Raw genomic sequence first — 12,080 nt, forward strand, 5'->3', positions numbered from 1 at the left:
TATGAAATGTAATTAAACCATGTTTCAAGCCAGTCACTGGTTTCTGAGCAATTCTGAACATTCTACCTAATGGGATAATTGGCTGGTTTTAGGGCAACATTACTAATACTACTATTACTATTTAGTATGGTTATGTGGTTTTGTATATAGCCTGATACACCCTCATCATGCTTTTTCAGTTTTAAAAGTGTCTGGAAAGCAGCTAATGACACAAATACATTATTTTTCCTGCTCTTTAATTATGTTTCTTGAAACCCATGTTGTATGTCTTCTAGGTCAATTAAGGTGGAAATATATGATTGGGACAGGGATGGCAGGTATGTCTCCTTTTTCTCTTGAAGGTATGTCTCTTATTTCTCTCTGAATGAATAAATGAAATTAAAGTACCAATTTTTACATAAAGCTATTATAATTTTTTGCCTTTCAGCCATGACTTCATTGGAGAATTTTCCACTAGCTACCGGGAGCTGTCACGGGGCCAGAGTCAGTTCAATGTTTATGAGGTCAGTAGAATTACAGTTTATTTACTATTCAAAGGTATTATGTAATCTTCTGATGAAGGAAGGTCAAGTGCTGCTCAGCTACCATGAAAAACCCTCATGTGTCCCGCTGTCATCATTTGGAAAACACTGTATTTTTATTTATTTTTTTTACTATTTTAGACATTTCTTCCATTTAATTCTATAATGCTCTTAATTATATTAAAGGTGCAACAGTTTATTGTTTTTATTTCCTACCTACAAATAACCTGGAAAATGCGTAGAACAGGATTAAATAATAATTGTTTAAAAGCACATTATGTGGCAGAGAAAACCGAAAATATAGCTTTATATATATTGTAAGGAAATTAGCCAGCGGTGGGTGGAGCACAGACACACAGGAGGCCATTGTAACGTTGCAAAAATGAGGTTTTTGCACATGTCACGTGAGAGGACTCTCCCCTGTCGAGCAGAAGAGCGGCCTTTTATACTCTCCCCTCGTCTGCTGGATGGTGGAATTTTCCCGTGCGGTACACCATTCATCGGCCAAGGGTGTGTCGGCGGCTCCGCCCCACCGCCAGGTGCTTCCTGACTGTCCACAACATTGAAGCGGGGCCGTCTTTTCAGCACCAGCGCAGCAGTTGGTCCGTCGCGACAATATTTGAATCGTTTGAATGACCTGCTTTACATAACGTTTCTATTACATTAAAAAAAAAACAGGACAGCGAAGGCACTCTAGATCATTGTCATAAATCAGTATTAGCTGAATGTTTATAGTGTTATAACTTGGCTTTTAAGTGGGTGAATGGCCCATCATTTATCAAGCGATGCTAACAATGCTACCAACAGCGCTTAAAGCTCAAAACCTCATTAATAAGAAAAATAAGACAGTGAAGACACTCTTGACCATTCTCATGAATCAGTATGATCTGAATTTTCCATGTTTATAGTGTTATACTCTGGTGTTCAAGCAGCTTAATGGCTGAGTGCACTTGAAAGTGATGTCAAGACAGTCCATGCTAATGATTTCTCTAGATAGCATACTAATGCTAATTGAACGCTACAAGCCAGGTTCTGGGGCGGAGCTTTGTTTATGTGCTGGAAATGGGAGTGGATTCATTCTTTTTTCAAATGGAAAAAAAATAATAATTTAAACGTCCTTGAATCCACCTAATCCTGGCAAATTGTAACTAATATTGACTAACACACCTTTAAACTGTAATACAGTCAAATTTTTAAATTGACAGGGCTCGGTTGGTGTGTAATTAAAGCAGCTTTCACTGCTGTGCAGAGGCTAGTGTGTGATAATACCTGCTCTTCCTTTAACGGCACTATTTCAGACTCATTAGAGAGTGTGTCACTGGATTAAGTGGTGAAGGAGGTCCTTGTCACTGTCATGTCTCAATAGCTGACAGAACATCAGTGAAAATTATGTGTGTGTGTGTGTGTGTGTGTGTGTGTGTGTGTGTTTGTAAAAGGGGTTAGGTGAACCGGCACTGCTGTATCACTGACACGACAGAAAAAATGTATTAGTTGGGTTTTGTAAGGGCAACTTTTGCGTACAACCCCATACAAAAACACGGACTGTACAATAAAAGGTTAGTTTAAGATTATACAGAGCGTGAGTTTTTTTCATTATCTTTTAATACATTATGATTTATACACTGAGGCTCTGATGTACTGAATCTATATAAAGTGCACTTACTGTATTTGTGTGTGCTATAGGATAAATTGCAAATAATTAGCAAAGAACAATTGTGTGAATTATATCACACGTACATTTGGGTGAGGAAACACTAGATGTGTTTGAGTTTTGGTGCACCTTGTCTTGAGTGTTGGCGAGAGTAACTGGTTGCAGTTAGATGAAGACAGCTGTCAAGTTGGACAGGTGAGAAAAAAAAAAAAAAGATTAAAAATTATTTTTTGCATATATTTATGGACGCAAATGAATACAACCCCAAATCCAAAAAAGTTGGGACACTGTGTAAAATGTAAATAAAAACAGAATGCAGTGATTTGCAAATTTCATAAACCCATATGTCATTCACAATAGAACATGGAAAACATATCTGTTTAAACTGAGGAAATGTACCATTTTAAGGGAAAAAATAAGGTACAGTAATTGCGAATTTGATGGCCGGAATATGTCTAAAAAAAAGTTGGGACTGGGCAACAAAAGGCTATAAAAGTAAATGTTACTAAAAAGAAACAGCTGGAGGTTAATTGGCAATAGGTCAGTAACACGATTGGGTATAAAAAGAGTATCTTAGAGCGGCAGAGTCTTTCAGAAGTAATGATGGGTAGAGGTTCACCAATCTGTGAAAAACTGCGTCTACAATTTGTGGAACAATTTCAGAATAATGTTCCTCAATGTAAAATTGCAAAGACTACAGTGTAATTTTAAACACCACAACCAATTGCAACATTTCATTTACATTTCTAATTGATTTATTTTGCATTACATTACATGCAGGGTACACTTAAGTCCTATAAACAATACAATAAAAAATAATTACGTAATTATGTAATTATGTAATAATTATGTAAAAAAATACTTATGTAATGTGCAGCAACAATTCAAATAAATAATGTCTAATTTTATATATATATATATATATATATATATATATATATATATATATATATATAAACAAAGGAATACATTTCTCTCAGCAGTAAGTCTTGGTGGCTGGACTTGTACTCAGTAATGAAGATGTTCTGCCTCTCTATGCTTATGGGCAAATAGAGAAATCATCTGTGTTCCAAAGAAATTGGAAAATGGAAATTTGCATCCTTCAGATCTGTTTGTTCACCACTCATGTTTGTTCACCACTCATTTCACATCTGTTATGCATTGCATATGGAATGACAGTTATTTACAAAATAAATGTACAATGTAAAATCCTATTTCAAAAGTAAGATTTATTTTGCCTGTTTTTTTTTAGTAGCAACTGCAATTCCACAGTCAGAATAACCAAATAGCTTGGATCTAGAACCTTTGTCTGTTTGATGTTGGCTAATAGTGAAAACTGTGAATGATACCCTGTGGACAGTGTGTTCACTAGCCACTGCTTTGTTGTTATTAACCTCTACTTCTCTAGTTGCAGAGAGAAAATCTATTCCACCATTAGCTGAGTCATTTCAAAACAAATGCCGTGATCCTCTGGCAGTTTCAGTAAATCATGATTTTTTTAAAGGGTTGATCATGCTGTGTTCTGGCACAAAACCACCTTTGTGTTTTGGGTTGCTGCAGCAGCAACAATGTGTTCCCTGAGCACCTTCCATTTGCTGATGCAGCCTTTGCAACCCAGTTCCATGGGAATAATCTTCCGGTGCAGATCAGCATCTAAGTGAAGTCTGTTGCATCACATGAGGCTGTCATTTAATGCCTTTTGAGCCTGTGCACCAAAGACCTGTCTACAGTAGGTACTAATGACAGCTGGTGCAGAATGTTTGTACCGAGCTCCAACAATGGAATTTAAACCAACCAAACTGCAGTCCCTCCAGGATATCACGATTTTGCGATTACAGAAATTAATGCAAAATCAAGCAAACTCCGCAATATTTGGAGGTCAAAATTACCACAGATTATCTGCAGATTTTGGCCAAGACACATCATGTGACGTCATCACAATGCACGTTCAGTCTTCGATTCACATGCATTGAACAGAGTACAACAAACATCATTGTGAAAGATACAATTTCAAGCAACTGCAGTTTTGTCAATTCAAGTAGTTTTCTGCAAAAAAGATCATTAAACAATCTGTAACAATCATTAAAAAAAAATCTGCAAATTCCTGTATGGACTGAAACTTGTCTCTTCTACTGTGTAAACAGCCACAGTGATGTGCTGCCATTGCTGTGGCTCCCATGGTTTGATGCATGGATTGTTTCCTTTGGGGCCAGTATTAAGTATACCACTGTATTGAAGATGCAACTTATGCAGTATTCACCCATGTATCATATCCTTTCAAACCAGCATTCAGTGTACACGCAGTGCAGCTTTTCATTCTTAACTATCTGCCCGTAGTACACTAATATGGAAGTATTTTGCAGACAATTGTCAAAAGCAGTTGCAAACTGTATTTGCAATTGCATTTCCTAAGTGTGGATGCATAAATTGTGACATAATGCAAATGAAAATGCAAATCGTGTTTGCGTTTTCATTTACATGAATGTACAGTGTCTGCCAAATTTCAAATGGAAACACAAAGTCCATTTGCAATTGCACGTCCCATGTCTTATGATCCTGTCATAGCAAAATAGCAATAGCAATTACCCATAGGCACCAAAACAAATGCACGCTGCTTCTGCTCTGCTCACACATCCAGTGTGGAACAGGCCTTAGGCTCATGGAAGTTGGCTTTTAAACACAACTTTTCATCCCACAGATGTATTGTGTAGAATAAGCAGCATGTTTTGCATAGAAACTAGACCAAATTTAACAAAAAATGTGTTGAGAAGAATATAATTTTCATTGAAAATTTTATTGGGGATTCCCTTAGTTGCGAAAAAAATACCAAAGATAAGAATGTTGATGTGACACGTGTTGAGTTTTGAAGGGTAATTAATCCTGAATACAATATTCAAGAAATGTGTATTTCTTAGAGCGCAAGTGCAACAGTAAACTTATTAGAAATACTTTATGCGAACAGTGTTGTGCTGAAATCTCTAGTTTTATGATGATAGATTTATCCTTCTTTATCTTAAAATGAAGCATTGGCACAATCATCTGTACACTATACGACTGTAACTGACGTCACTTCCAAATACAAACACGCCCCATAGTATACTCCCACCCCCAACACTGATTGGCAGGTTTCTGTGAAAGGCATGGGAAATGCAAATGCAAAGGAATTTGATATTCTGTTACAATTTTGGCAAGCTCTGTACGCGACCCCGAGGAAGTGAAATAGCAATTGGGGTAATTACAATTGCTATTTTGATATGACAGGATCATAACTCATAAGACATGGGAAATACAATTGCAAATGGACTTTGCATTTCCATTTGAAATTTAGCAGATGCCAATAGTAATACACGATTTGCATTTTCATTTGCATTGTCACAATTTATGTGTCCACAATTAGGAACGCAATTGCAAATACAGTTTGCAATTGATTTTGAAAATTGTCCGCAAAAAAGGCAATAGGTCTCTCTGACCTCAAGCCTAGTGTTTCTGCATCTGTCATTGCAGCCAGTATGCCTGCCCTTTTCAGTACGCATAGAGCTAATCAATGAAATCAGTGCATTAGGGAATCGCTCAGCCACATCCATATGTATTACAGATGTACTACAAAATGGATTAGGCACTTGTCGGGACTTTACCACATTCAGTGCTGATGCTGAGATGTGCTCTTGCCTTTCATTACAATCTTCAGTCTGCTCTGCTGTCCAGCTATCAGCGCTCTCTGCCAAAAAGGGCCTTAAGTTTAGAGAATGAGACACACTGATAGCAAATCAGGGGCTGTCTCTGTATGTGAGGAGGCTCTACTAGGCTCCATTGAGCTCCATACTTCAATGCATTGTTGCTTTCCTGCTAACAACTCTTGCATTTGGCTCCACTGCTAGCTCCTATAATCATCAAAAAGCACTGTCTTCTCTTCAGTGGGACTACTCAGTGGTGTCTTCTGCCTGCTTTTGTTCCTACCACTGCAAGATGTCAAAGGAACTTTTTTTTTCCTTGAGGACTCTGCACTTGTATCTGTTGTTCCCTCAACTCCTCGATGAGGTCACTTAGCACCAGAGGAATTTGCTGAAGTCAGGCAAAAACAAAAAACAAACAAACAAAAAAAACTCTAACCATCATTGTGCTAGGACAAGTGACAATCAAGGCCTGTGTGGCCTCAAGCATATCTAGAATGTAAAGCAGGCTCCCTGAAAAGTAAATTGAAACTGAAAATCAAGTATAAGACCAGCTTAAGGCAGAATGACAGGTTGAAAACCTGTTAAAAATATGATATGAATAAATGAATAAAAGAGTGCCGACATGAGTGTGTATTATGTTAATAAGGCATGTGTCAGTGAAGACTTCTAAGGTTCTGTTTAAAGAGGTGCAAATGTGCAATGAATATCTAATAAACAAATTTCACCATAGGAATATTAAGTTATTATTTTGAGACACTCTCAGTTTATTTTAAAATGCCATAATTTATATCAAGTTCCTAGTAAATGGTTGTTACACAAACAGGAATGGCCTTTCCACAAATTAAAAAATATGCTCAAAAATTTTAATTTGCACACACAAATACAAAGTTACCAAAGTAACTTTCAAGCTTAGTAAATTGCATTTTGGGTGTAATGTTAGTAGATTCTCATTGATACCAAATGTTTTTCACTTGAAATGAAAAGTGTTAAGGTTAAAGCTGCAGTACCGAACTTTTGCCTCTCCATCGCCATCTCTGTTTGAAACATAAAATTGCAAGTTACTTGCGGAGTTATTATTACGTGGGTTTTTACGTTGGTTGTGGTTCGGCATATTACACATACTACTCGTATGTGTGGATGAATCTTATGGTTTGAGGTATACTCATCAGAGTTGCCAAGTCCGCTTATAATAAGCGACTTTGGGCTTCTTTTTTTCTGAAGTTGCTTGAAAAAATCACGGCTTGCGAATTGCTGTTTTTTGGGCTTGTTTTAAAAAATTTGGTTGCTTGTTAGGAATATCTGACAAGCTGCTTTATTGTTTTTTGTTTGTTTGTTTGTTTTTTACATTTATACTCACAGTCTCACAATAATATCACTGCTGTTGGGTATTTCGCCCCTCTCACACTTATTACAGGTTATAACAAAAAATACATAACATACTCATATGTACTAATAGTAGCTATGGTTTTAATGTAATCTTTTCCATCTCTCCAATCATATTCTGCAGGTGATATAAGATGAGTGAAAAGTGTCTGTCCTCCTTATAAGCTTTGTTGCCGTTCAATGATTTTTTAAAATAAAATAAGTTCAGTTTAATATGTTGCAGGCTCATTTATTGAGTCTGTTTACATTGAGGCTGTAACAGGCTATAATAATTTTGGGCTTGTTATTGAAGCTGTTGCTTATTTGTCTTGCGTGAGTTGGCAACACTGAGGTATTCGTATGTATATATTAGCTCCAATACTTGACAACGGAGCTGGAGGTGGATACGGTTTTCTTGGAGTAGAGGTGGGTTGCTCTCTCTCATAGCTAGCAAAAATAAGTGCAATTTACCACATTGACCATAGCAAAACAACAACAACAACAAAAAAACATAGGAAACTCAATACCTAGCTGAATCAAGTAAACAAGTGTGCTAATGTTATCTAGCTACCTATTGAGCCACTGAAATATCTTACCTGTTCAGCAGAAAAAAGCCATTTCTTCAATCCCTTCATATTTCGAAGTTCTTGGGTTTCACAACAGCCAACAGCTGATTCCCCAGATGTCAGTGATGATTGCATTTAGAACAATCCAGATTAAAGCAGCCATCTAGATGACCAGTTTAAATTCTAAGCAACTGTAAAAGCAAGCTACAAACACGCCGCCATCCTCAGCCCCCACACATGCGATATAGTAACCAGCTCTTCTTCTATCTGTTTATGAATGTGACATAACAATGCAAAGATGAATTACATTTCCCGCAAAATCTGACCCGACAGCTCAATTTATAAATCATTACTATAAGCTTACTGTTGTGAATCAGGGTAAGCTAAGGAGACAATTTCAAACACTGAATTTTTTTTTTTTTTTTTATGTATAATTGATACATAATTGATTTTTGTACATTTTTAACCAAAAAAAAGTTATGTATTGCAGCTTTATGGTTGAAATGCCCCAGAATACATCATTAAGCAAGCATAAAAATTGGAGACATGCTAGTTCATGTGAAAAACACAATCATCTGCAGACCCTGTTAGTAACTAAGCTTGCTAATTTTTTTCAGGTGTTATCAAGTTTGTTAATATTTTTACAAAATCAAACATTTAATACAGGGCCTGAGAGAGAAAATTACTGAATAAGAACAAATAGACCATAGACACTATTACAAGCTAGAGAACTGGTGAATTTTTCTCAGCTTATCTGAAAGCATACAGAAAAGATACATTTAAAAGGAAGCAGGAAGTAAGACTGAAGGCTGGGAATATCAGAATTTGAAACAGTGAAACAGTTCACAAGGATGGCGAAAAAGAGGCAGCATGTGAGTATGTGTAGTAGGTATCCTACAGTATTATCCCTATGGGGCCATGTTGGATGTGAAAGCAGTTGTAATGGAGTGTGACAGTCCCAGCAGGACCAGAGAGATCAACACACTCTGAGCTCTGCCATGTCTTACATCTGTGATTTTCTTTCAGTAGAGATTCATGTTATTTCTGTTTTCTTGCTGTATTCAGTAATATAATTTGTTTGATCTCTTGTTAACGATTATAACTTTGAAATTTTGTAATTTTGGGATTTCAGGTGGTGAATGCCAAAAAGAAAACAAAGAAGAGACGATACATAAACTCTGGAACAGTGAGTCTCTGGCCTGCAAATGTCTAAAGATTCTTGTCTTTATACTTACATTTCTTTATACTTACTTACAACAACTATACATTTATTTTGGTAGCTGCTGATTCTTGTTGTACAGGGTGTCTCAAAAGTCTCCATACAGTAGGAGACTGTATACCAGCACCATGTCAGCTGTGCCTTTGTCAGTGGATGTTTGTGGACAGAGAATTCTCAGTTCGGCCACAACACTTCCAATCTTTTTGAATTTGTTAATAATATTGGCAACAGCATCATGTGTAATCACGACCTTACGACAGCTTCCTGATCCAGCCATGAGAATGATTTCAATATGTTCTTTTTTTGTCAATGGGATTTTTAAAGGCTATCTGAAAATTATATATAAACTAAGTATGAACATTTTTAGAAGACGTTTTGCTTAAAAGTGTTAATTTCCTCTATGTATGGAGACTTTTAGGAAACCATACTTTTGCTCTCTAAACACAAGACCAACATCATTAAATAGATCCAGTATTTCTAGTTAGAAAAAGGAAGCAAATATGACACATAAACAACAAACTACATTGGTTTATGGTCACTGTCAGCATTGGCCTGCATCAATTTGTTGTCAGTGTTACAGTTTAGATATAATTGTTTATATCCAGGATGTGATGTTTATTTTTATACATGGGTGGGCCCTTGGTTGTCTGGAAACCTAACTGACTAGGCAAAAAGTGGTAGGTAATGTCATATAATACCAAATGAACCTGAATGAACAATAATAATAATAATAATAATAATAATATATTATAATTATATTATCCATATCTGTGAGTGGCAAAAGTACACTGCTCAAAAACCTAAGGAAACACTTAAATCACACATTAGATCTCGATGAACGGAATATTCAAGTTGAAAATCTTTACTTACATCCATCGTGTAATTCGTTGAGAACAATATGATGTGACAATGGTCAATGGAAGCCAAAATCATCAACACATTGTGGGCTAGATTCAAAATCAAACCAAAAATCAAAGTAAAAAATTTCAATTACAGGCTGATCCAACTTGCATGAATTTCATCAAGGCACCTCATAATGTCATCAGTAGTGTGTATGGCCCCCACGTGCCTGTATGCACTCCCGACAGCATCTGGGAATGCTCCTGATGAGATGGTGAATGGTGTCCTCCTCCTCCCAGACCTGGATCAGGGCATCAGTGAGCTACTGGACAGTCTGTGGTGCTACTTGACAGCTTTGGATGCTCTGATACATAATGTCCCAGAGGTTCTCAATTGGATTCAGGTCTGGGGAACATGAGGGCCAGTAAATGGCATCAATGCCTTCATCATCCATAAACTGCCTACACACTCTGGCCACCTAAGGCCGGGCATTGTCATGTACCAGGAGGAACCCAGGGCCCACTGGACCAGCGTAAGGCTCTGACAAAGGCTCTGAGGATTTCACCCCGGTACCTAAGAGCAGTAAAGGTACCTTTGGCTAGCACGTGGAGGTCTGTGTGACCCTCCGAGGATATTCCTCACCAGACCATCACTGACCCACTGCCAAACCGGTCATGCTGGATGATGTTGCAGGCAGCATAACATTCTTCATGGTATCTCCAGACTCTTTCACGTCTGTCACCTGCTCAGTGTGGACCTGTTCTCATCCGTGAAGAGAACAGGGCACTAATGGTGGACATGCCAATTCTGGTGTTCTCTGGCAAATGGCAATCAAGCTGCACGGTGCTAGGCTGTGAGCACAGGTCCCACTAGAGGACCTCAGGACCTCATGCCACCCTCCTGGAGTCTGTTTTTGATAGTGTGGTCAGAAACATGCACACCAGCAGCCAGCTGGAGGTCATTTTGTAGGGCTCTGGCAGTGCTCCTCCAGTTCCTCCTTGCACAAAGGAGCAGATACCGGTCCTGCTGCTGGGTTGTTGCCCTTCTATGGCCCTGTCCAGCTCTCCTCATGTAAAGGCCCGTCTCCTGGTATCTCACTCATGCTCTTGAAATTGTGCTGGGAGACACACCAAACCTCCTTGCGATGGCATGTATAGATGTGCCATCCTGGAGGAGCTGGACTACCTGTGCAACCTGATTGCATTGCAGGCACTGCCTCAAGCTACAAGTAGTGACAAGGACCCTAACAAAACACAAAACTAGAGACAAATCAGTCAGGAAGGATAAGGAGAGAGCAATTGTCTATGGCCACCACCTGCAAAACCATTCCCTTTTTGGGGGTTGTCTTGCTGTTGCCGCTCCAGTGCACTGTTGTAACTTTTATTTGCACCAAAGCAGGTTAAACTGATTCACAAACACTTATGCTTCCTAACTGGACAGAATGATATCCCTGAAGTTTAATTGACTTGTTGTTATACTGTGATGATTAAGTGTTCCCTTAATTTTTTGAGCACTGTATCTGAATCTCTAGGATTAATTTAAAGGTGAAACTAGAGTCAGGTGTTTTCAATCAATGGGATGACAATCAGGTGTGAGTGAGCACCTTGTTTTATTTAAAGAACAGGGATCTATGAGAGTCTGATCTTCACAACACATGTTTGTGGAAGAGTATCACAAATTCTATGGACCTCACAATTTCTGAGGACAATTTCTGAGTTGTTGATGGTCATCAAGCTTGAAAAGTTAACAAAACCATCTCTAAAGAGTTTGGACTCCACCAATCCACAGTCAGACAGATTGTGTACAAATGGAGGAAATTCAAGACCACTGTTACCCTCCCAGGAATGGTCGACCAACAAAGATCACTCCAAGAGCAAAACGTGTAATAGCCTGTGAGGTCACAAATGAACTCAGTGTAACTTCTAAGCAACTAAAGGCCCCTCTCACATTGGCTAGTGGTAATGTTCATGAGTCCACCATCAGGAGAATACAGAACCACAATGGTGTGCATGGCAGGGTTGCAAGGAGAAAGCCACTGCTCTCCAAAAAGAACATTGCTGCCCTCTGCAGTTTGCTAAAGATCACATGGACAAGCCAGAAGTCATTGGAAAAATGTTTTGTGAATGGATGAGACCAAAATAGAATTTTTGGTTTAAATGAGAAGTGTTAGGTTTGGAGAAGGGAAAACACTGCATTCCAGCATGAGAACCTTATCTCATCTGTAAAACATGGTGGTGGTGGTATCAT

At 38.1% G+C, this 12,080-nt stretch overlaps 1 protein-coding gene across 1 annotated transcript in view; it reads left to right on the plus strand.

Annotated features, from left to right (window-relative positions):
• LOC128607891 (copine-5-like) overlaps positions 1-12,080 on the plus strand; it is a 100,176-nt gene that overhangs the window by 69,660 nt on the left and 18,436 nt on the right. Inside the window, exons 10-12 of the mRNA XM_053625142.1 lie at positions 276-317; positions 428-503; positions 8,907-8,960. Of these exons, the coding sequence (XP_053481117.1) occupies positions 276-317; positions 428-503; positions 8,907-8,960 (172 nt within the window). The remainder of the gene's footprint in view (positions 1-275; positions 318-427; positions 504-8,906; positions 8,961-12,080) is intronic.

Source organism: Ictalurus furcatus, chromosome 5, assembly GCF_023375685.1.
Source record: "Ictalurus furcatus strain D&B chromosome 5, Billie_1.0, whole genome shotgun sequence".
NCBI lineage: Eukaryota > Metazoa > Chordata > Actinopteri > Siluriformes > Ictaluridae > Ictalurus > Ictalurus furcatus.